Source organism: Toxotes jaculatrix, chromosome 3 (assembly GCF_017976425.1).
Source record: "Toxotes jaculatrix isolate fToxJac2 chromosome 3, fToxJac2.pri, whole genome shotgun sequence".
Taxonomy (NCBI): Eukaryota; Metazoa; Chordata; class Actinopteri; family Toxotidae; genus Toxotes; species Toxotes jaculatrix.
The window spans coordinates 13,596,902-13,622,584 of NC_054396.1; the positions used below are offsets into that span (position 1 = coordinate 13,596,902).

The following is a 25,683-nucleotide window of genomic DNA, read 5'->3' on the forward strand; positions in this document are numbered from 1 at the left end:
TAAGGCGTTTTTTTCGGCCAAAAAAAGTCACAATTTTTTTTGACCTCAAAATGTCATAAAAAACGTCATAGTATAGTAAGGCGTCAAAATCGGCCAAAAAAAGTCAAAAATTTTTTTGACCTCAAAATGTCATAAAAAACGTCATAGTATAGTAAGGCGTTTTTTTCGGCCAAACAAAGTCAAAAAATTTTTTGACCTCAAAATGTCATAAAAAACGTCAAAGTATAGTAAGGCGTTTTTTTTCGGCCAAAAAAAGTCAAAATTTTTTTTGACCTCAAAATGTCATAAAAAACGTCATCGTATAGTAAGGCGTTTTTTTCGGCCAAAAAAAGTCAAAATTTTTTTTGACCTCAAAATGTCATAAAAAACGTCATAGTATAGTAAGGCGTTTTTTTCGGCCAAAAAAAGTCAAAAATTTTTTTTACCTCAAAATGTCATAAAAAAACGTCATAGTATAGCAAGGCGTCAAAATCGGCCAAAAAAAGTCAAAAAATTTTTTGACCTCAAAATGTCATAAAAAACGTCATAGTATAGTAAGGCGTTTTTTTCGGCCAAAAAAAGTCAAAATTTTTTTTGACCTCAAAATGTCATAAAAAACAACATAGTATAGTAAGGAGTCAAAATCGGCCAAAAAAAGTCAAAATTTTTTTTGACCTCAAAATGTCATAAAAAACATCATAATATAGTAAGGCGTCAAAATCGGCCAAAAAAAGTCAAAAAATTTTTTGACCTCAAAATGTCATAAAATACGTCATAGTATAGTAAGGCGTTTTTTTCAGCCAAAAAAAGTCAAAAAATTTTTTGACCTCAAAATGTCATAAAAAACGTCATAGTATAGTAAGGCATTTTTTTCGGCCAAAAAAAGTCAAAATTTTTTTTGACCTCAAAATGTCATAAAAAACGTCATAGTATAGTAAGGCGTTTTTTTCAGCCAAAAAAAGTCAAAAAATTTTTTGACCTCAAAATGTCATAAAAAACGTCATAGTATAGTAAGGCGTTTTTTTCGGCCAAAAAAAGTCAAAATTTTTTTTGACCTCAAAATGTCATAAAAAACAACATAGTATAGTAAGGAGTCAAAATCGGCCAAAAAAAGTCAAAATTTTTTTTGACCTCAAAATGTCATAAAAAACATCATAATATAGTAAGGCGTCAAAATCGGCCAAAAAAAGTCAAAAAATTTTTTGACCTCAAAATGTCATAAAATACGTCATAGTATAGTAAGGCGTTTTTTTCAGCCAAAAAAAGTCAAAAAATTTTTTGACCTCAAAATGTCATAAAAAACGTCATAGTATAGTAAGGCATTTTTTTCGGCCAAAAAAAGTCAAAATTTTTTTTGACCTCAAAATGTCATAAAAAACGTCATAGTATAGTAAGGCGTTTTTTTCAGCCAAAAAAAGTCAAAAAATTTTTTGACCTCAAAATGTCATAAAAAACGTCATAGTATAGTAAGGAGTCAAAATCGGCCAAAAAAAGTCAAAAAAATTTTTGACCTCAAAATGTCATAAAAAACGTCATAGTATAGTAAGGCGTTTTTTTCAGCCAAAAAAAGTCAAAAAATTTTTTGACCTCAAAATGTCATAAAAAACGTCATAGTATAGTAAAGGCGTCAAAATCGGCAAAAAAAAGTCAAAAATTTTTTTGACCTCAAAATGTCATAAAAAACGTCATAGTATAGTAAGGCGTTTTTTTCGGCCAAAAAAAGTCAAAAATTTTTTTGACCTCAAAATGTCATAAAAAACGTCATGATATAGCAAGGCGTCAAAATCGGTCAAAAAAAGTCAAAAAATTTTTTGACCTCAAAATGTCATAAAAAACGTCATATTATAGTAAGGCGTCAAAATCGGCCAAAAAAAGTCAAAAAAATTTTTGACCTCAAAATGTCATAAAAAACAACATAGTATAGTAAGGAGTCAAAATCGGCCAAAAAAAGTCAAAATTTTTTTTGACCTCAAAATGTCATAAAAAACATCATAGTATAGTAAGGCGTCAAAATCGGCCAAAAAAAGTCAAAAGATTTTTTGACCTCAAAATGTCATAAAAAACGTCATCGTATAGTAAGGCGTTTTTTTCGGCCAAAAAAAGTCAAAAAAATTTTTGACCTCAAAATGTCATAAAAAACGTCATATTATAATAAGGCGTCAAAATCGGCCAAAAAAAGTCAAAAAAAAATTTGACCTCAAAATGTCATAAAAAACGTCATAGTAAAGTAAGGCGTTTTTTTCGGCCAAAAAAAGTCAAAAAATTTTTTGACCTCAAAATGTCATAAAAAACGTCATAGTATAGTAAGGCGTTTTTTTCGGCCAAAAAAAGTCAAAATCTTTTTTGACCTCAAAATGTCATAAAAAACGTCATAGTATAGTAAGGCGTTTTTTTCGGCCAAAAAAAGTCACATTTTTTTTTGACCTCAAAATGTCATAAAAAACGTCATAGTATAGTAAGGCGTCAAAATCGGCCAAAAAAAGTAAAAAATTTTTTTGACCTCAAAATGTCATAAAAAACGTCATAGTATAGTAAGGCGTTTTTTTCGGCCAAAAAAAGTCAAAATTTTTTTTGACCTCAAAATGTCATAAAAAACGTCATAGTATAGTAAGGCGTTTTTTTCGGCCAAAAAAAGTCAAAATTTTTTTTGACCTCAAAATGTCATAAAAAACGTCATAGTATAGTAAGGAGTCAAAATCGGCCAAAAAAAGTCAAAAATTTTTTTGACCTCAAAATGTCATAAAAAACGTCATAGTATAGTAAGGCGTTTTTTTCGGCCAAAAAAAGTCAAAAAAATTTTTGACCTCAAAATGTCATAAAAAACGTCATAGTATAGTAAGGCGTTTTTTTCGGCCAAAAAAAGTCACATTTTTTTTTGACCTCAAAATGTCATAAAAAACGTCATAGTATAGTAAGGCGTCAAAATCGGCCAAAAAAAGTCAAAAAAATTTTTGACCTCAAAATGTCATAAAAAACGTCATAGTATAGTAAGGCGTTTTTTTCAGCCAAAAAAAGTCAAAAATTTTTTTGACCTCAAAATGTCATAAAAAACGTCATAGTATAGTAAGGCTTTTTTTCGGCCAAAAAAAGTCAAAATTTTTTTTGACCTCAAAATGTCATAAAAAACATCATAGTATAGTAAGGCGTCAAAATCGGCCAAAAAAAGTCAAAAAATTTTTTGACCTCAAAATGTTATAAAAAACGTCATAGTATAGTAAGGCGTTTTTTTCGGCCAAAAAAAGTCAAAAAATTTTTTTGACCTCAAAATGTAATAAAAAACGTCATAGTATAGTAAGGCGTCAAAATCGGCCAAAAAAAGTCAAAAAAAATTTTGACCTCAAAATGTCATAAAAAACAACATAGTATAGTAAGGAGTCAAAATCGGCCAAAAAAAGTCAAAAAAATTTTTGACCTCAAAATGTCATAAAAAACGTCATAGTATAGTAAGGCGTTTTTTTCAGCCAAAAAAAGTCAAAAAATTTTTTTTGACCTCAAAATGTCATAAAAAACGTCATAGTATAGTAAGGCTTTTTTTCGGCCAAAAAAAGTCAAAATTTTTTTTGACCTCAAAATGTCATAAAAAACATCATAGTATAGTAAGGCGTCAAAATCGGCCAAAAAAAGTCAAAAAATTTTTTGACCTCAAAATGTTATAAAAAACGTCATAGTATAGTAAGGCGTTTTTTTTCGGCCAAAAAAAGTCAAAAATTTTTTTTGACCTCAAAATGTAATAAAAAACGTCATAGTATAGTAAGGCGTCAAAATCGGCCAAAAAAAGTCAAAAAAAATTTTGACCTCAAAATGTCATAAAAAACATCATAGTATAGTAAGGCGTCAAAATCGGCCAAAAAAAGTCAAAAAAATTTTTGACCTCAAAATGTCATAAAATACGTCATAGTATAGTAAGGCGTTTTTTTCGGCCAAAAAAAGTCAAAATTTTTTTTGACCTCAAAATGTCATAAAAAACGTCATAGTATAGTAAGGCGTTTTTTTCGGCCTAAAAAAGTCAAAAAAATTTTTGACCTCAAAATGTCATAAAAAACGTCATAGTATAGTAAGGCGTTTTTTTCAGCCAAAAAAAGTCAAAAAATTTTTTGACCTCAAAATGTCATAAAAAACGTCATAGTATAGTAAAGGCGTCAAAATCGGCAAAAAAAAGTCAAAAATTTTTTTGACCTCAAAATGTCATAAAAAACGTCATAGTATAGTAAGGCGTTTTTTTCGGCCAAAAAAAGTCAAAAATTTTTTTGACCTCAAAATGTCATAAAAAACGTCATGATATAGCAAGGCGTCAAAATCGGTCAAAAAAAGTCAAAAAATTTTTTGACCTCAAAATGTCATAAAAAACGTCATATTATAGTAAGGCGTCAAAATCGGCCAAAAAAAGTCAAAAAAATTTTTGACCTCAAAATGTCATAAAAAACAACATAGTATAGTAAGGAGTCAAAATCGGCCAAAAAAAGTCAAAATTTTTTTTGACCTCAAAATGTCATAAAAAACATCATAGTATAGTAAGGCGTCAAAATCGGCCAAAAAAAGTCAAAAGATTTTTTGACCTCAAAATGTCATAAAAAACGTCATCGTATAGTAAGGCGTTTTTTTCGGCCAAAAAAAGTCAAAAAAATTTTTGACCTCAAAATGTCATAAAAAACGTCATATTATAATAAGGCGTCAAAATCGGCCAAAAAAAGTCAAAAAAAAATTTGACCTCAAAATGTCATAAAAAACGTCATAGTAAAGTAAGGCGTTTTTTTCGGCCAAAAAAAGTCAAAAAATTTTTTGACCTCAAAATGTCATAAAAAACGTCATAGTATAGTAAGGCGTTTTTTTCGGCCAAAAAAAGTCAAAATCTTTTTTGACCTCAAAATGTCATAAAAAACGTCATAGTATAGTAAGGCGTTTTTTTCGGCCAAAAAAAGTCAAAATTTTTTTTGACCTCAAAATGTCATAAAAAATAACATAGTATAGTAAGGAGTCAAAATCGGCCAAAAAAAGTCAAAAAATTTTTTGACCTCAAAATGTCATAAAATACGTCATAGTATAGTAAGGCGTTTTTTTCAGCCAAAAAAAGTCAAAAAAATTTTTGACCTCAAAATGTCATAAAAAACGTCATAGTATAGTAAGGCGTCAAAATCGGACAAAAAAAGTCAAAATTTTTTTTGACCTCAAAATGTCATAAAAAACATCATAGTATAGTAAGGCGTTTTTTTCGGCCAAAAAAAGTCAAAAATTTTTTTGACCTCAAAATGTCATAAAAAACGTCATAGTATAGTAAGGCGTTTTTTTCGGCCAAAAAAAGTCAAAATTTTTTTTGACCTCAAAATGTCATAAAAAACGTCATAGTATAGTAAGGCGTTTTTTTCGGCCAAAAAAAGTCAAAATCTTTTTTGACCTCAAAATGTCATAAAAAACGTCATAGTATAGTAAGGCGTTTTTTTCGGCCAAAAAAAGTCACAATTTTTTTTGACCTCAAAATGTCATAAAAAACGTCATAGTATAGTAAGGCGTCAAAATCGGCCAAACAAAGTCAAAAAATTTTTTGACCTCAAAATGTCATAAAAAACGTCAAAGTATAGTAAGGCGTTTTTTTCGGCCAAAAAAAGTCAAAATTTTTTTTGACCTCAAAATGTCATAAAAAACGTCATCGTATAGTAAGGCGTTTTTTTCGGCCAAAAAAAGTCAAAATTTTTTTTGACCTCAAAATGTCATAAAAAACGTCATAGTATAGTAAGGCGTTTTTTTCGGCCAAAAAAAGTCAAAAATTTTTTTTACCTCAAAATGTCATAAAAAAACGTCATAGTATAGCAAGGCGTCAAAATCGGCCAAAAAAAGTCAAAAAATTTTTTGACCTCAAAATGTCATAAAAAACGTCATAGTATAGTAAGGCGTTTTTTTCGGCCAAAAAAAGTCAAAATTTTTTTTGACCTCAAAATGTCATAAAAAACAACATAGTATAGTAAGGAGTCAAAATCGGCCAAAAAAAGTCAAAATTTTTTTTGACCTCAAAATGTCATAAAAAACATCATAATATAGTAAGGCGTCAAAATCGGCCAAAAAAAGTCAAAAAATTTTTTGACCTCAAAATGTCATAAAATACGTCATAGTATAGTAAGGCGTTTTTTTCAGCCAAAAAAAGTCAAAAAATTTTTTGACCTCAAAATGTCATAAAAAACGTCATAGTATAGTAAGGCATTTTTTTCGGCCAAAAAAAGTCAAAATTTTTTTTGACCTCAAAATGTCATAAAAAACGTCATAGTATAGTAAGGCGTTTTTTTCAGCCAAAAAAAGTCAAAAAATTTTTTGACCTCAAAATGTCATAAAAAACGTCATAGTATAGTAAGGAGTCAAAATCGGCCAAAAAAAGTCAAAAAAATTTTTGACCTCAAAATGTCATAAAAAACGTCATAGTATAGTAAGGCGTTTTTTTCAGCCAAAAAAAGTCAAAAAATTTTTTGACCTCAAAATGTCATAAAAAACGTCATAGTATAGTAAAGGCGTCAAAATCGGCAAAAAAAAGTCAAAAATTTTTTTGACCTCAAAATGTCATAAAAAACGTCATAGTATAGTAAGGCGTTTTTTTCGGCCAAAAAAAGTCAAAAATTTTTTTGACCTCAAAATGTCATAAAAAACGTCATGATATAGCAAGGCGTCAAAATCGGTCAAAAAAAGTCAAAAAATTTTTTGACCTCAAAATGTCATAAAAAACGTCATATTATAGTAAGGCGTCAAAATCGGCCAAAAAAAGTCAAAAAAATTTTTGACCTCAAAATGTCATAAAAAACAACATAGTATAGTAAGGAGTCAAAATCGGCCAAAAAAAGTCAAAATTTTTTTTGACCTCAAAATGTCATAAAAAACATCATAGTATAGTAAGGCGTCAAAATCGGCCAAAAAAAGTCAAAAGATTTTTTGACCTCAAAATGTCATAAAAAACGTCATCGTATAGTAAGGCGTTTTTTTCGGCCAAAAAAAGTCAAAAAAATTTTTGACCTCAAAATGTCATAAAAAACGTCATATTATAATAAGGCGTCAAAATCGGCCAAAAAAAGTCAAAAAAAAATTTGACCTCAAAATGTCATAAAAAACGTCATAGTAAAGTAAGGCGTTTTTTTCGGCCAAAAAAAGTCAAAAAATTTTTTGACCTCAAAATGTCATAAAAAACGTCATAGTATAGTAAGGCGTTTTTTTCGGCCAAAAAAAGTCAAAATCTTTTTTGACCTCAAAATGTCATAAAAAACGTCATAGTATAGTAAGGCGTTTTTTTCGGCCAAAAAAAGTCACATTTTTTTTTGACCTCAAAATGTCATAAAAAACGTCATAGTATAGTAAGGCGTTTTTTTTCGGCCAAAAAAAGTCACATTTTTTTTTGACCTCAAAATGTCATAAAAAACGTCATAGTATAGTAAGGCGTCAAAATCGGCCAAAAAAAGTCAAAAAATTTTTTGACCTCAAAATGTCATAAAAAACGTCATAGTATAGTAAGGCATTTTTTTCGGCCAAAAAAAGTCAAAATTTTTTTTGATCTCAAAATGTCATAAAAAACAACATAGTATAGTAAGGAGTCAAAATCGGCCAAAAAAAGTCAAATTTTTTTTTGACCTCAAAATGTCATAAAAAACATCATAGTATAGTAAGGTGTCAAAATCGGCCAAAAAAAGTCAAAAATTTTTTTGACCTCAAAATGTCATAAAAAACGTCATAGTATAGTATGGCGTTTTTTTCGGCCAAAAAAAGTCAAAATTTTTTTTGACCTCAAATTGTCATAAAATACGTCATAGTATAGTAAGGCGTCAAAATCGGCCAAAAAAAGTCAAAAAATTTTTTGACCTCAAAATGTCATAAAAAACGTCATAGTATAGTAAGGCGTTTTTTTCGGCCAAACAAAGTCAAAAATTTTTTTTGACCTCAAAATGTCATAAAAACGTCATAGTATAGTAAGGCGTTTTTTTCGGCCAAAAAAAGTCAAAAAATTTTTTGACCTCAAAATGTCATAAAAAACGTCATAGTATAGTAAGGCGTTTTTTTCGGCCAAACAAAGTCAAAAAAATTTTTGACCTCAAAATGTCATAAAAAACGTCATAGTATAGTAAGGCGTTTTTTTCGGCCAAAAAAAGTCACATTTTTTTTTGACCTCAAAATGTCATAAAAAACGTCATAGTATAGTAAGGCGTCAAAATCGGCCAAAAAAAGTCAAAAAATTTTTTGACCTCAAAATGTCATAAAAAACGTCATAGTATAGTAAGGCATTTTTTTCGGCCAAAAAAAGTCAAAATTTTTTTTGATCTCAAAATGTCATAAAAAACAACATAGTATAGTAAGGAGTCAAAATCGGCCAAAAAAAGTCAAATTTTTTTTTGACCTCAAAATGTCATAAAAAACATCATAGTATAGTAAGGTGTCAAAATCGGCCAAAAAAAGTCAAAAATTTTTTTGACCTCAAAATGTCATAAAAAACGTCATAGTATAGTATGGCGTTTTTTTCGGCCAAAAAAAGTCAAAATTTTTTTTGACCTCAAATTGTCATAAAATACGTCATAGTATAGTAAGGCGTCAAAATCGGCCAAAAAAAGTCAAAAAATTTTTTGACCTCAAAATGTCATAAAAAACGTCATAGTATAGTAAGGCGTTTTTTTCGGCCAAACAAAGTCAAAAAATTTTTTTGACCTCAAAATGTCATAAAAACGTCATAGTATAGTAAGGCGTTTTTTTCGGCCAAAAAAAGTCCAAAAATTTTTTGACCTCAAAATGTCATAAAAAACGTCATAGTATAGTAAGGCGTTTTTTTCGGCCAAAGTCAAAAAAATTTTTGACCTCAAAATGTCATAAAAAACGTCATAGTATAGTAAGGCGTTTTTTTCGGCCAAACAAAGTCAAAATTTTTTTTGACCTCAAAATGTCATAAAAAACGTCATAGTATTGTAAGGCGTCAAAATCAGCCAAAAAAGTCAAAAAAAATTTTGACCTCAAAATGTCATAAAAAACGTCATATTATAATAAGGCGTCAAAATCGGCCAAAAAAAGTCAAAAAAATTTTTGACCTCAAAATGTCATAAAAAACGTCATAGTATAGTAAGGCGTTTTTTTCAGCCAAAAAAAGTCAAAAATTTTTTTGACCTCAAAATGTCATAAAAAACGTCATAGTATAGTAAGGCGTTTTTTTCGGCCAAAAAAAGTCACAATTTTTTTTGACCTCAAAATGTCATAAAAAACGTCATAGTATAGTAAGGCGTTTTTTTCAGACAAAAAAAGTCAAAAAATTTTTTGACCTCAAAATGTCATAAAAAACGTCATAGTATAGTAAGGAGTCAAAATCGGCCAAAAAAAGTCAAAAAATTTTTTGACCTCAAAATGTCATAAAAAACGTCATAGTATAGTAAGGCGTTTTTTTCGGCCAAAAAAAGTCAAAAAATTTTTTGACCTCAAAATGTCATAAAAAACGTCATAGTATAGTAAGGCGTTTTTTTCGGCCAAAAAAAGTCAAAATCTTTTTTGACCTCAAAATGTCATAAAAAACGTCATAGTATAGTAAGGCGTTTTTTTCGGCCAAAAAAAGTCAAAAAAATTTTTGACCTCAAAATGTCATAAAAAACGTCATAGTATAGTAAGGCGTTTTTTTCGGCCAAAAAAAGTCAAAAAATTTTTTGACCTCAAAATGTCATAAAAAACGTCATAGTATAGTAAGGCGTTTTTTTCGGCCAAAAAAAGTCAAAATCTTTTTTGACCTCAAAATGTCATAAAAAACGTCATAGTATAGTAAGGCGTCAAAATCGGCCAAAAAAAGTCAAAAAAATTTTTGACCTCAAAATGTCATAAAAAACGTCATAGTATAGTAAGGCGTTTTTTTCGGCCAAAAAAAGTCAAAAAATTTTTTGACCTCAAAATGTCATAAAAAACGTCATAGTATAGTAAGGCGTTTTTTTCGGCCAAAAAAAGTCACATTTTTTTTTGACCTCAAAATGTCATAAAAAACGTCATAGTATAGTAAGGCGTCAAAATCGGCCAAAAAAAGTCAAAAAATTTTTTGACCTCAAAATGTCATAAAAAACGTCATAGTATAGTAAGGCATTTTTTTCGGCCAAAAAAAGTCAAAATTTTTTTTGATCTCAAAATGTCATAAAAAACAACATAGTATAGTAAGGAGTCAAAATCGGCCAAAAAAAGTCAAATTTTTTTTTGACCTCAAAATGTCATAAAAAACATCATAGTATAGTAAGGTGTAAAAATCGGCCAAAAAAAGTCAAAAATTTTTTTGACCTCAAAATGTCATAAAAAAACGTCATAGTATAGTAAGGCGTTTTTTTCGGCCAAACAAAGTCAAAATTTTTTTTGACCTCAAAATGTCATAAAAAACGTCATATTATAATAAGGCGTCAAAATCGGCCAAAAAAAGTCAAAAAAAATTTTGACCTCAAAATGTCATAAAAAACGTCATAGTATAGTAAGGCGTTTTTTTCAGCCAAAAAAAGTCAAAAATTTTTTTGACCTCAAAATGTCATAAAAAACGTCATAGTATAGTAAGGCGTTTTTTTCGGCCAAAAAAAGTCACAATTTTTTTTGACCTCAAAATGTCATAAAAAACGTCATAGTATAGTAAGGCGTTTTTTTCAGCCAAAAAAAGTCAAAAAATTTTTTGACCTCAAAATGTCATAAAAAACGTCATAGTATAGTAAGGCGTCAAAATCGGCCAAAAAAAGTAAAAAATTTTTTTGACCTCAAAATGTCATAAAAAACGTCATAGTATAGTAAGGAGTCAAAATCGGCCAAAAAAAGTCAAAAAATTTTTTGACCTCAAAATGTCATAAAAAACGTCATAGTATAGTAAGGCGTTTTTTTCGGCCAAAAAAAGTCAAAAAATTTTTTGACCTCAAAATGTCATAAAAAACGTCATAGTATAGTAAGGCGTTTTTTTCGGCCAAAAAAAGTCAAAATCTTTTTTGACCTCAAAATGTCATAAAAAACGTCATAGTATAGTAAGGCGTTTTTTTCGGCCAAAAAAAGTCAAAAAAATTTTTGACCTCAAAATGTCATAAAAAACGTCATAGTATAGTAAGGCGTTTTTTTCGGCCAAAAAAAGTCAAAAATTTTTTTGACCTCAAAATGTCATAAAAAACGTCATAGTATAGTAAGGCGCTTTTTTCGGCCAAAAAAAGTCAAAAATTTTTTTGACCTCAAAATGTCATAAAAAACGTCATAGTATAGTAAGGCGTCAAAATCGGCCAAAAAAAGTCAAAAATTTTTTTGACCTCAAAATGTCATAAAAAACGTCATAGTATAGTAAGGCGTTTTTTTCGGCCAAACAAAGTCAAAAAATTTTTTGACCTCAAAATGTCATAAAAAATGTCAAAGTATAGTAAGGCGTTTTTTTCGGCCAAAAAAAGTCAAAATTTTTTTTGACCTCAAAATGTCATAAAAAACGTCATCGTATAGTAAGGCGTTTTTTTCGGCCAAAAAAAGTCAAAAAAATTTTTGACCTCAAAATGTCATAAAAAACGTCATATTATAATAAGGCGTCAAAATCGGCCAAAAAAAGTCAAAAAAAAATTTGACCTCAAAATGTCATAAAAAACGTCATAGTAAAGTAAGGCGTTTTTTTCGGCCAAAAAAAGTCAAAATTTTTTTTGACCTCAAAATGTCATAAAAAACGTCATAGTATAGTAAGGCGTCAAAATCGGCCAAAAAAAGTCAAAAAAAATTTTGACCTCAAAATGTCATAAAAAACAACATAGTATAGTAAGGAGTCAAAATCGGCCAAAAAAAGTCAAAAATTTTTTTGACCTCAAAATGTCATAAAAAACATCATAGTATAGTAAGGCGTCAAAATCGGCCAAAAAAAGTCAAAAATTTTTTTGACCTCAAAATGTCATAAAAAACGTCATAGTATAGTAAGGCGTTTTTTTCGGCCAAAAAAAGTCAAAAATTTTTTTGACCTCAAAATGTCATAAAAAACGTCATGATATAGCAAGGCGTCAAAATCGGTCAAAAAAAGTCAAAAAATTTTTTGACCTCAAAATGTCATAAAAAACGTCATATTATAGTAAGGCGTCAAAATCGGCCAAAAAAAGTCAAAAAAATTTTTGACCTCAAAATGTCATAAAAAACAACATAGTATAGTAAGGAGTCAAAATCGGCCAAAAAAAGTCAAAATTTTTTTTGACCTCAAAATGTCATAAAAAACATCATAGTATAGTAAGGCGTCAAAATCGGCCAAAAAAAGTCAAAAGATTTTTTGACCTCAAAATGTCATAAAAAACGTCATCGTATAGTAAGGCGTTTTTTTCGGCCAAAAAAAGTCAAAAAAATTTTTGACCTCAAAATGTCATAAAAAACGTCATTTTATAATAAGGCGTCAAAATCGGCCAAAAAAAGTCAAAAAAAAATTTGACCTCAAAATGTCATAAAAAACGTCATAGTAAAGTAAGGCGTTTTTTTCGGCCAAAAAAAGTCAAAAAATTTTTTGACCTCAAAATGTCATAAAAAACGTCATAGTATAGTAAGGCGTTTTTTTCGGCCAAAAAAAGTCAAAATCTTTTTTGACCTCAAAATGTCATAAAAAACGTCATAGTATAGTAAGGCGTCAAAATCGGCCAAAAAAAGTCAAAAATTTTTTTGACCTCAAAATGTCATAAAAAACGTCATAGTATAGTAAGGCGTTTTTTTCGGCCAAACAAAGTCAAAAAATTTTTTGACCTCAAAATGTCATAAAAAATGTCAAAGTATAGTAAGGCGTTTTTTTCGGCCAAAAAAAGTCAAAATTTTTTTTGACCTCAAAATGTCATAAAAAACGTCATCATATAGTAAGGCGTTTTTTTCGGCCAAAAAAAGTCAAAAAAATTTTTGACCTCAAAATGTCATAAAAAACGTCATATTATAATAAGGCGTCAAAATCGGCCAAAAAAAGTCAAAAAAAAATTTGACCTCAAAATGTCATAAAAAACGTCATAGTAAAGTAAGGCGTTTTTTTCGGCCAAAAAAAGTCAAAATTTTTTTTGACCTCAAAATGTCATAAAAAACGTCATAGTATAGTAAGGCGTTTTTTTCAGCCAAAAAAAGTCAAAAAATTTTTTTTGACCTCAAAATGTCATAAAAAACGTCATAGTATAGTAAGGCTTTTTTTCGGCCAAAAAAAGTCAAAATTTTTTTTGACCTCAAAATGTCATAAAAAACATCATAGTATAGTAAGGCGTCAAAATCGGCCAAAAAAAGTCAAAAAATTTTTTGACCTCAAAATGTCATAAAAAACGTCATAGTATAGTAAGGCGTTTTTTTCGGCCAAAAAAAGTCAAAAATTTTTTTTGACCTCAAAATGTAATAAAAAACGTCATAGTATAGTAAGGCGTCAAAATCGGCCAAAAAAAGTCAAAAAAAATTTTGACCTCAAAATGTCATAAAAAACAACATAGTATAGTAAGGAGTCAAAATCGGCCAAAAAAAGTCAAAAATTTTTTTGACCTCAAAATGTCATAAAAAACATCATAGTATAGTAAGGCGTCAAAATCGGCCAAAAAAAGTCAAAAAAATTTTTGACCTCAAAATGTCATAAAATACGTCATAGTATAGTAAGGCGTTTTTTTCGGCCAAAAAAAGTCAAAATTTTTTTTGACCTCAAAATGTCATAAAAAACGTCATAGTATAGTAAGGCGTTTTTTTCGGCCTAAAAAAGTCAAAAAAATTTTTGACCTCAAAATGTCATAAAAAACGTCATAGTATAGTAAGGCGTTTTTTTCGGCCAAAAAAAGTCAAAAATTTTTTTGACCTCAAAATGTCATAAAAAACAACATAGTATAGTAAGGAGTCAAAATCGGCCAAAAAAAGTCAAAATTTTTTTTGACCTCAAAATGTCATAAAAAACATCATAGTATAGTAAGGCGTCAAAATCGGCCAAAAAAAGTCAAAATTTTTTTTGACCTCAAAATGTCATAAAAAACATCATAGTATAGTAAGGCGTCAAAATCGGCCAAAAAAAGTCAAAAGATTTTTTGACCTCAAAATGTCATAAAATACGTCATAGTATAGTAAGGCGTTTTTTTCAGCCAAAAAAAGTCAAAAAAGTTTTTGACCTCAAAATGTCATAAAAAACATCAAAGTATTTTAAGGCGTTTTTTTCAGCCAAAAAAAATCAAAAATTTTTTTGACCTCAAAATGTCATAAAAAACGTCATAGTATAGTAAGGCGTTTTTTTCGGCCAAAAAAAGTCACATTTTTTTTTGACCTCAAAATGTCATAAAAAACGTCATAGTATAGTAAGGCGTCAAAATCGGCCAAAAAAAGTAAAAAATTTTTTTGACCTCAAAATGTCATAAAAAACGTCATAGTATAGTAAGGAGTCAAAATCGGCCAAAAAAAGTCAAAAAATTTTTTGACCTCAAAATGTCATAAAAAACGTCATAGTATAGTAAGGCGTTTTTTTCAGCCAAAAAAAGTCAAAAAATTTTTTGACCTCAAAATGTCATAAAAAACGTCATAGTATAGTAAAGGCGTCAAAATCGGCCAAAAAAAGTCAAAAAATTTTTTTTATCTCAAAATGTCATAAAAAACGTCATAGTATAGTAAGGAGTCAAAATCGGCCAAAAAAAGTCAAAAATTTTTTTGACCTCAAAATGTCATAAAAAACGTCATAGTATAGTAAGGCGTCAAAATCGGCCAAAAAAAGTCAAAATTTTTTTGACCTCAAAATGTCATAAAAAACGTCATAGTATAGTAAGGCGTTTTTTTCGGCCAAAAAAAGTCAAAAAAAATTTTGACCTCAAAATGTCATAAAAAACATCATATTATAGTAAGGCGTTTTTTTCAGCCAAAAAAAATCAAAAATTTTTTTGACCTCAAAATGTCATAAAAAACGTCATAGTATAGTAAGGCGTTTTTTTCGGCCAAAAAAAGTCAAAAAAAATTTTGACCTCAAAATGTCATAAAAAACATCATATTATAGTAAGGCGTTTTTTTCGGCCAAAAAAAGTCAAAAAATTTTTTGACCTCAAAATGTCATAAAAAACGTCATAGTATAGTAAAGCGTCAAAATCGGCCAAAAAAAGTCAAAATTTTTTTTGACCTCAAAATGTCATAAAAAACGTCATAGTATAGTAAGGCGTCAAAATCGGCCAAAAAAAGTCAAAAAAATTTTTGACCTCAAAATGTCATAAAAAACGTCATAGTATAGTAAGGCGTTTTTTTCGGCCAAAAAAAGTCAAAATTTTTTTTTACCTCAAAATGTCATAAAAAACGTCATAGTATAGTAAGGAGTCAAAATCGGCCAAAAAAAGTCAAAAATTTTTTTGACCTCAAAATGTCATAAAAAACGTCATAGTATAGTAAGGCGTTTTTTTCGGCCAAAAAAAGTCAAAATTTTTTTTTATCTCAAAATGTCATAAAAAACGTCATAGTATAGTAAGGAGTCAAAATCGGCCAAAAAAAGTCAAAAATTTTTTTGACCTCAAAATGTCATAAAAAACGTCATAGTATAGTAAGGCGTTTTTTTCGGCCAAAAAAAGTCAAAATTTTTTTTGACCTCAAAATGTCATAAAAAACGTCATAGTATAGTAAGGCGTTTTTTTCAGCCAAAAAAAATCAAAAATTTTTTTGACCTCAAAATGTCATAAAAAACGTCATAGTATAGTAAGGAGTCAAAATCGGCCAAAAAAAGTCAAAAAATTTTTGACCTCAAAATGTCATAAAAAACGTCATAGTATAGTAAGGCGTTTTTTTCGGCCAAAAAAAGTCAAAAATTTTTTTGACCTCAAAATGTCATAAAAAACGTCATAGTATAGTAAGGCGTTTTTTTCGGCCAAAAAAAGTCAAAATTTTTTTTGACCTCAAAATGTCATAAAAAACGTCATAGTATAGTAAGGCGTCAAAATCGGCCAAAAAAAGTCAAAAAATTTTTTGACCTCAAAATGTCATAAAAAACGTCATAGTATAGTAAGGCGTTTTTTTTCGGCCAAAAAAAGTCAAAATTTTTTTTTACCTCAAAATGTCATAAAAAACGTCATAGTATAGTAAGGAGTCAAAATCGGCCAAAAAAAGTCAAAAATTTTTTTGACCTCAAAATGTCATAAAAAACGTCATAGTATAGTAAGGCGTTTTTTTCGGCCAAAAAAAGTCAAAATTTTTTTTTATCTCAAAATGTCATAAAAAACGTCATAGTATAGTAAGGAGTCAAAATCGGCCAAAAAAAGTCAAAAATTTTTTTGACCTCAAAATGTCATAAAAAACGTCATAGTATAGTAAGGCGTTTTTTTCGGCCAAAAAAAGTCAAAATTTTTTTTGACCTCAAAATGTCATAAAAAACGTCATAGTATAGTAAGGCGTTTTTTTCAGCCAAAAAAAATCAAAAATTTTTTTGACCTCAAAATGTCATAAAAAACGTCATAGTATAGTAAGGAGTCAAAATCGGCCAAAAAAAGTCAAAAAATTTTTGACCTCAAAATGTCATAAAAAACGTCATATTATAGTAAGGCGTTTTTTTCGGCCAAAAAAAGTCAAAATTTTTTTTGACCTCAAAATGTCATAAAAAACGTCATAGTATAGTAAGGCGTCAAAATCGGCCAAAAAAAGTCAAACATTTTTTTGACCTCAAAATGTCATAAAAAACGTCATAGTATAGTAAGGCGTCAAAATCGGCCAAAAAAAGTCAAACATTTTTTTGACCTCAAAATGTCATAAAAAACGTCATAGTATAGTAAGGCGTTTTTTTCGGCCAAAAAAAGTCAAAAAATTTTTTTGACCTCAAAATGTCATAAAAAAACGTCATAGTATAGTAAGGCGTCAAAATCGGCCAAAAAAAGTCACAATTTTTTTTGACCTCAAAATGTCATAAAAAACATCAGAGTATAGTAAGGCGTTTTTTTTCAGCCAAAAAAAGTCAAAAATTTTCTTGACCTCAAAATGTCATAAAAAACGTCATAGTATAGTAAGGCGTCAAAATCGGGCAAACAAAGTCAAAAATTTTTTTGACCTCAAAATGTCATAAAAAACGTCATAGTATAGTAAGGCGTTTTTTTCGGCCTAAAAAAGTCCAAAATTTTTTTGACCTCAAAATGTCATAAAAAACGTCATAGTATAGTAAGGCGTCAAAATCGGCCAAAAAAAGTCAAAAAAAATTTTGACCTCAAAATGTCATAAAAAACGTCATAGTATAGTAAGGCGTTTTTTTCGGCCAAAAAAAGTCAAAATTTTTTTTGACCTCGAAATGTCATAAAAAACGTCATAGTATAGTAAGGCGTTTTTTTCGGCCAAAAAAAGTCAAAAAATTTTTTTGACCTCAAAATGTCATAAAAAACGTCATAGTATAGTAAGGCGTCTTTTTTCGGCTAAACAAAGTCAAAATTTTTTTTGACCTCAAAATGTCATAAAAAACGTCATAGTATAGTAAGGCGTCAAAATCGGCCAAAAAAAGTCAAAAATTTTTTTGATCTCAAAATGTCCTAAAAATGGTCATAGTATAGTAAGGCATCAAAATCGGTCAAAAAAAGGTCAAAAAAAATTTTTGTGTCAAAATTTCATAAAAATGGTTATAGTATAGTAAGGCAGCAAAATCGGCCAAAACAAGTCACATTTTTTTTTGGGTCAAAATGTCATAAAAATGGTCATAGTATAGTAAGGTGTCCAAATCAGCCAAAAAAAATAAAAATTTTTTGGGGGGGTCAAAATGTCATAAAAACTGTCATAGTATAGTAAGGCGTCAAAATCGGGCAAAAAAAGTCACAATTTTTTTTTACCTCAAAATGTCATGAAAAACGTCACACGACCATAAGGCGTCAAAAAATGCCAAAAAAAGTCTTATTTTTGTAAGACCTCAAAATGCAAGAAAAAAGTAATACAGCCGTAAGGCGTCAAAAAATGCCAAAAAAAAGTTATAATTTTTTAAGACCTCAAAATGTCACAAAAAATGACATACGGCCGTAAGGCGTCAAAAAATGCCAAAAAAAGTCATATTTTAGTAAGACCTCAAAATGTCATAAAACACGCCATAGGGGGGTAAGGCGTCAAAATATGCCAAAAAAAAGTTATATTTTAGTAAGACCTCAAAATTGTCATTGAGACACGCCTCCGTCCAGGAAACCCTTTCCACATTTTACAGCCAGTTAACAGAGCAGCCAACAGGGAATCACCTGTGGAGTCATTTCAGCAGACAACATTAAAGCAAGGACATGGTTCATGGATCGGATATCTCCGCAGGTTGGCTCGGAAATTTCTCATCCGTGAATTATGTTGGTATCGGAACCCGATACCGATACTGGATCAGAACGGCCCCATCCCTCATTTACTGGGACTATATAATAATATAATGGAGCTGTTGTTAATCTAAACTTAACCACTAGGCATAACACTGAACTACATCTGTGGTAGTGGGGATGTCGTGTCCACCCTCAGTGCAACCCATCACAGTATTCATACCCTGCAGCCTACACCAGTTTTGCCACACTGACAAATAGTGTTGTTGTCAATGTCTGCTTGTCAAGACATCTGATGTGAAAATATTCACAGCCCTGTGATTTTGGATTTGCTTTGTGAGTCCCCAAACACATCCCCAAAACCATCACTCACATTTTGAATGTGGGTTTGTGCTAAAACTACACTGCCATCAAGTGTTCACAAGTGGGACCATGATTCTTACACAATCATGGGTAATGATTTAAAAAAGAGAAAAAAGCTCATACAGTTTTTTATATATATAGATATATAGGCTGTTTCCTTAGTTTCACACAAAATGCTGCTGATTAATCTTCAGGTCTGTTGCCATCTCTGTGTTTTCAGAGCAAACAAGTGCAGAAACCTCCATACATGAATCACACATTCAAGTAATGTTTTTGTCTCATTGTGTGGATGTCTGCTGCTGGATTTCAGCATTCTGCTGATTCCAGGACAGTGGGCTCACTCAAGTTGTTTTTAAGACAAACATTTAGCCTTGAGGACAGTGCCCCCTCCCCACCCCCGTCTTAACCCCCTTCTCTGCTTCTACTAAGAATCGCAATGAGCAAGAACTACCAGCAGCAGATCCTGTGTCCTGCAGCTGTGTCAACTAATGGGAACTGAAGTCCATAGCATTGCTTTGACTTGTAATGTACTGTGTGCTCACTGACTGCATCTCCCATGAGTCACCCAGTATCACTAATTTTACTTGGGGGTCCACATGGTTCAGGAGATGTTGTGAAACTCTTGCACCTGACAGGATTCCTCATCACTGTCTACAGACTGATGCACAGCTCTGTCCTTCATGAGATAGCAGAAAAGACATCACGTTCATTTCTCATAAGAAGAAGGTAAGATTAAAAACATTAGCACCACACGCTAATTTTACAATTATTAAGTGTTCTTAGAAAGCTAAAATTATTTGTGTATGTATAATGTAATGTAATTATAGTTAGTACTAATTATTTTTTTAGCAGCCTGCACAGCACTAAACTAGATCAATAACAAAAACTAAGATTCATCTATTTACTTGTGACTAAAATTAATTAAAAAGGCTATGAAAACATGTTTTTTTAATGAATGGCTCACATTTAAGAAAAAGTATTATTTAATTGCAAATTTAGCTTAAAATGTGCCATTTTATTTTTTAGTTAAAATGATTCATTACAGTTTTTAGGAATTAAATAAAACAGATTGTGAAAAAAAAATCATTATTGGAATATAAAGCTGAGCTACTAGTTGGCTAAGGACTATCTTTTATGATCTATACCTAATTATAAGAATTGATTTTGTTATCATTTGTGTTGTAGATGAACTGCTAATCATTTATATTGTTGAAAAAACGTAAAAGTACTTTTCCACAGATTACATAGTATAAGCTCAGTGATCAGTAGGTAAATGAGCTTGTTGTTTATAAACATATTGCGGGGCCATAGGCGACTGCTGCTATGACCATGCTGCATTCCTGAACTGACTCTGCTATCGACTTTCATCAGCTGTTCTCCTTCAGACTGACACTGGAGCACATTTCACTATTTTTCTTTTTTTACAGCTTCCTATTACCATGGACAAACAGTCCACAGTGGTGTTTCGAAATGTGGGGCAACTGTACTTCCCCCAAACCAGAGTGGAGTGCCACTACAGCCTGACCTCTGACCATCAGTGGAGCAGCAATGACTGGATAGGGATTTTTGAGGTACACTCAGCCACTCTAAACATCCCAACATTGTGAAAACATCACATTTGTTTTCTGCAAAAATAAATTCTGTCCCAGTTGTGATGGAGATGCACATTTGTATGGTTTGCGGCTTAAAATGTGTTTGTTACCATGTCACAGATGGGCTGGTCTTCAGTGAAACAGTATTACACATACACATGGGCTCTTGCTCCTGAGGGCTACACTGAGGGAACCAGTGTAAACTGCTGTGCACTTTTCCACGGTAAGAATTCAGCTAAACATAAAAAAAATAAATGACAAAGTAACTTTCTCTGGTTTAAAGTTACAAGTCTGTTGAACCTTTGCCAACATCTGGCATCATAAATGGTTGGATGTGGACAGAGATGTGCTGTGTTGCACCTGTAACCAACAGTTATGCTGAGTAAACATCTACATCACTGCAGCAAGGTTAGAAAGCTAAAGCTCTGGAGGTCGGCCAGAACAAGATATTACATGACTGTCAAGTTCTCGGGACAAAATGTTTTTTTTCTTTAACATATCACAAACAAGAAGAAGAAGAAGAACAGAGTTTAACTTTTTTACCATGTTTGATAATTTGACATATCTTGATTTGTTCTCAAACTGAATTCAAGTTAAATTGTAAAGGTCATCTTAGGCTAACTGACAGCTTGTTTTGCTCATTTTTAAAGAAAGAAAAAAAAAAAGATTAAATCACAACTGCTCGATACAGCATGTTACCTGCCCCGTCCCAGTGCCATGGAGTACCAGTTTGTGTACGTGGATAAGATGGGACAGGTGTGTGCCTGCAGTCGACCCTTCACTTTCTGTGCTCCCAAGCCACTAGATGAGCTGGAGACTCTGAGAGAGGAACGAGATGAGGAGGACGGAGAGGAGGAGCTGCTTCTGGTCATCCCCAGGGCCCAGCTGCTGCAGGTGGGAAGAGAAAAACTGCAGCTCTGCACTGAACCACTTCACATGGGCAACTCTTTTCCCATCATATTAATGAGAACTAGAATATTTGACAGGATAGTGTTACTATTGGGTACTATAAATATAAATAAGTATATCTTGCATTAAAAAAAGAGCAACAAATAATGCAGTTCTCTTTATCTCTCCCTGTTGTGAACAGAGTCAATTGGAAGAATGCTTAAAAAAACAAGCCAATTTAGAGCGGGCTGTGGACGTGGCAAAAAAGGAGACAGAGAATGAGAAAGAGAACAGAAAAAAAGCTAGGATGGAGTGGGAGAGTGAAAGAGAAGCAATGAAGGGAGAGATCTCAGAGCTTAGACACAGCCTGAGACACAACTGTGACTTGTTGAAGAAGATGGAAGGAAAACACAAGGTATGGACAGGTGACACTGCCAGGCTGGCCAGAGACAGCACTTTCTGTTTTACCTCCAAAAGGAACTGAATTTCACTCATGGCTGATAATAAAACTTTGTGGTTAATGGAATCACATGTAATAAAGAATCTATGATCATTTTTCTTCCCTCCACAATGCTAAAAGGATGTGAAGTACAGTCAGGAGAGTCTGACCTCTGAGCTGAGTAAGCTCATGGCTGACAAGGCTGAGAGTCAGCAGCAAATCAGAGACCTGGAGGACGATGTCAAAGTTCTGACTGACAGGGAGAAAGAGGGTAACACGGAGCTGGAAAGGCAAGTGTTGGAGACATATGCTAGTTCAAACATTTGTCTTGGTCTATGTGGTCAGTGGATCCTAAAACTAACCTTATTTTTTGCTGTCTCTGCTTTCAACAGGCTGAGGGAAAGATTGAAGAAAATGTCCAGTCAAATGAAGCATGATGAGGAAAAGAGAAAGTCTATACAGGTTAGTGGTTGATGCTTCGCCTTCTTTAGTGAAACACAGATAGCTTTAAAGAAGGATACACAGGTCACACAGGTCTGTAAATTTCCAGTAGACTCCACAACTCACAGGAACCAGGCCAGATTTAGATGTTTCTTATCAGCAGTAGGAGTAAGAACATTTTAATTACATTTAATTGCATTAACTCTTCACTTTCCTGTTCCTTCTTATGGTTCTATCACTCCAGAATTGTGACAGCTGAAACATGTCTGTCCCCTGTTGCTATTTCTGTACTTATGTCCTCCTTTTGTCTTTCTTCAGGTGGAGAACGAGGCTTGTATGACGGAGGTACGAGGGCTGCAGGAGCGTCTGGATGTCAGTGAGCAAGTAAACGAGAGCCTGCGCAGAGAGCTGAGGGAGCTGGGCACCCGTCACACCCATACCCACACCGAGCTGCACCAAGCCAGGCTTCAAGTGGCCCAGCTCACACTACAGCTGTCTGAGGAGAACCTGGTCTTCAGGGAGGAGCACGCCAACTGGGCTCTAGAGAGAGAGGCTTATAAACAAGCAGCAGAAGTGAGGATACAGCAGAACCTGATCCTGCACATGCATGAGAAATATATCAATGTGACTTTGTTGTTGAACTTGCTCTTATTTTTTATTTTTATTTATTTATTTATTTTGTTTTCATGCAGACTGATAAAAAGAAATTGCAAGAGCTGAGCTGTGAGTTGCAGAGGAAGGAGGACTGGTTCCAGGAGGAGAGGATGGAGAGGGAGAAACTAGAAGTAGAGCTCAGAAGAGAGAGAGACTGCAGTCGAGTAAGTGAATCAAAGAACATTGCAATCACTATTATTTAATACACAAACACGTTCAAGCTCTAAATATAACCACTCGTGTGCTGCAGAACTGCACCGTCAGTTGCTCAGATTACGTTTTGGAAACTGGAGAACCATGCCAGAATTCAGCGAAGTTCTTTTATTACTCACACACAGGCACAAATAGAAAACCTTCCATGAACAGTGAGTAAACATTTCTTCTCACTGTCATGTGATAGACGGCAGGAAAGAGGACAAGCCAGGTCAGATGTGTGGTGTTCAGATGGTCTGAGTATGATGCTGCTGCCCCCTGTAGGTGCTGCTGAGTGACGCCAAGCGAGAGCTACAGGAGCTGAAGGCCAGTCTGAGGAAAGCCCAGACAGAGAGGGAGGAGCAGCAGCTTGAGAAACAGGCAAGGGCTTCACCCCAGAACACACATTCAGATAACATTCATTAATAGCTTTCATCTTCATAAGGTTGTTCTCACACAACAAGTATATATAAACACATATCTTTAAAACAGAAAAAAGAAACAACCATCATAAACTCAAAAATGAGATGACAATATCACTATAAAATATTTGTTTTCACCGGAACCTACTCCATTATTCTCAACCTACTCAAATCTTCTTTCGTGTCATCTTGCTCTTCTTCATCTTCAAATCTGCGGTTTTGACACTGGACACTTGCAGGACCTGGTGAACTACATCCATCAGTTAGAGGAAAGGTTGGGGATTGTGCCAGAAATGAAATCAAAAGGAGAAATTCCCACATCTGTCTGTGAGTAATGAAATCTCTACACATCACACATCACTTCTATCCCACTGAACTGCAGTGAACACTGAAGTACAGTTTCTGCTTTGATTCAAACAGCTCCTGACTCTTCCTCTGAGGATGACGAGGATGCTTCCTCAGCTTCTCCCAGATCAATCTGTTCGCCTCTTTTCCTGTCCACTCACCTGGAACGGTCCGATAGAGCTGAGACACAGGCAGAGACCCATATCCCAAGGGAAGAAGACACGCCATCCTCTGACGCACAGGTACGCCATCCTATTCACAGGCAAAACAAACAAGGATTAACAGACCCAACTGGGCAAATATTTGACCAGTTTCCAGACTGAGTCCTCAAGCTGCCCCATCCTTTTTTCTTTTTGCTCCAGCTCCATTGTTGAACACCTGGGTCGAATGCTGACTCATGGAAACGTGTCATGACAGTGCATTTTGTCTTATTGGGTCAGGTTGAAAAGAGGCTTGCAAATCAGGAAGTTCAAATCTGCAAATTCACAGAAAACCACAGATGGTTTAAAAGATGATCAAACAAAATAATTATAATCTCTCATTATGATTTTTCTTAAACTGATAACAGCTTCATTCAGTAAGAATTTACGACAACTGCAACTTTTAAATTCACATGTAAAAAACATTGTTTAGATGTTTAAAATTAATAGTACTACTATTTTGAAATCACATTCAGATTATGTTTGAAGATATACAGCTCAGAAATATATTAAGATATTTAAATGCTAATAAAATGAGTAATGTACCTTGTGTCTTGTATTTCAGTGATTTTAGATTATAAGTGTTAAACATCAGACTGAACAAATACAAACATTCATCAGTGCCACTGTTTTTCAACCAGATACTTTGGGTCCGTACATTATGAGAAGACAGATAAAGTTAATGTCCTTCTCTGCTTCTGTCTTTTCACTCAGTATGAGAAGAGGCAAAGGTGTAAGCCCCGAGCTGGTGAAGGGAAGCCACAGATCCTACCAGAGCTCATTGACCGCGTCCTGAGGTGACTAATCTGGCTTTCCAGCAGTCACACAGTACACACCCTGTTCCTCCCTCCATGGCTGGAATCACCTCCATGTAACGACTTCCTTCATCCACTACTTCCTGGCAGACTGGTTGCTGTTATATAAAAGCTGTCCTTTGCTCAGTGGGCACTTTTCTTTTTCTTGTGGGAATAATCACAGAGATCATTAAAGAGTAAAAATAAAAGCGTAAATAATGTGATAATAACAAGAGTAAGAATAGAAGCAATAATAAAATAAGTTGATGTTAGTCAAGAAGTAGATCAGCAGTGGCAAAGACATGGGATTTAACTTTTTTTTTTATCAACTGTTATCTATTTTTCTTTCCTCACCACTTTCTGTAAGACTTTCAACTCTCCTTCTCTCTGTAGTGATCTGGCTGACTCCCCCATGTGGTAACACAAAGAAGGATGGCTGGACGGCAGGTTGCTTGTTTACCACTGCAATGCACGTTCATAAGAAAACCTGGTAAACTTTTGTGATCATTCTGTTGTTGTTCTGTAGCTGTTCATGTAGAAACCGGCCTTCACAAAGGTCACAGCATAGAGCCTATACCTCGTGAGTGCCTGAATTCTCAGAAAACATGGCACAATGTGTAAGTCTTAAGTGTCCAGAATTGTGTTTGTTAGTGTGGACAGTGATGTTGTCACTGGTTTAGGATTAGTAAAATTTGGGATAAACATGAAGTGCTAATAACATATTTTCTGTCTGCATATGCTTCTCGTCTTCATCTTCTTCATGCAGATGTTGATTATCCAGGAATATCTGTAGAAACCTTACTGTGTTTGTAATTCCCTGATTTTCTGGCTTTTTTACTGAATGAAAATGTGGATGTGTTGTAACTGGTGTGAGGAAAATTGAGAAATGATGCAATGATCAGCGTGAATTTAACGCATTACATCTTGTTTTCATATCAGCCCCTAACCTCTGCATGTGCGTGTGAATCCTGAAACCATGTCACCATGTGTGGGTGTGTGCTGCAGATGTGTGAAATGATCTGTTGTAGCTTGTTGTGCCGAATGTCAAGTTGGATTAACATGAAGGTTTATTTATGATACTTTTCTCTATTGATCTGAGCTTCTGTTGGAAAGGTGGGGGTCTTTAATAAAATATGATAATAAACATGTTGATGCCAGTCTGAATTTTTGGTGAAAATATTTTTCTTAAAATATTGTGGGACCGTCT

General features: G+C 32.4%; 1 protein-coding gene across 1 annotated transcript; it reads left to right on the forward strand.

Annotated features, from left to right (window-relative positions):
* Nucleotides 1-19,122: 19,122 nt before the first annotated feature.
* On the forward strand, nt 19,123-25,620 carry LOC121179247 (calcium-binding and coiled-coil domain-containing protein 1-like). The gene is made up of 14 exons (XM_041033970.1): nt 19,123-19,235; nt 19,937-20,080; nt 20,222-20,324; nt 20,793-20,995; nt 21,192-21,404; nt 21,570-21,718; nt 21,821-21,890; nt 22,188-22,442; nt 22,562-22,687; nt 23,001-23,096; nt 23,377-23,464; nt 23,558-23,724; nt 24,397-24,479; nt 24,870-25,620. Exons 2-14 carry the CDS (start codon nt 19,949-19,951, stop codon nt 24,895-24,897), a joined length of 1,713 nt encoding a protein of 570 aa, XP_040889904.1. The 5' UTR covers nt 19,123-19,235; nt 19,937-19,948; the 3' UTR covers nt 24,898-25,620.
* The last annotated feature ends 63 nt before the right edge of the window (nt 25,621-25,683 follow it).

What these genes read in the sequence shown, in the direction of transcription:
- LOC121179247 (XM_041033970.1), top strand. Translation starts at nt 19,949, where the DNA reads ATGGACAAACAGTCCACAGTGGTGTTTCGAAATGTGGGGCAACTGTAC. An exon ending in CTGCTGTGCACTTTTCCACG is followed by an intron (nt 20,325 to 20,792) that starts GTAAGAATTCAG and finishes TGCTCGATACAG; the next exon opens with CATGTTACCTGCCCCGTCCC. An exon ending in GGTAACACGGAGCTGGAAAG is followed by an intron (nt 21,719 to 21,820) that starts GCAAGTGTTGGA and finishes TGCTTTCAACAG; the next exon opens with GCTGAGGGAAAGATTGAAGA.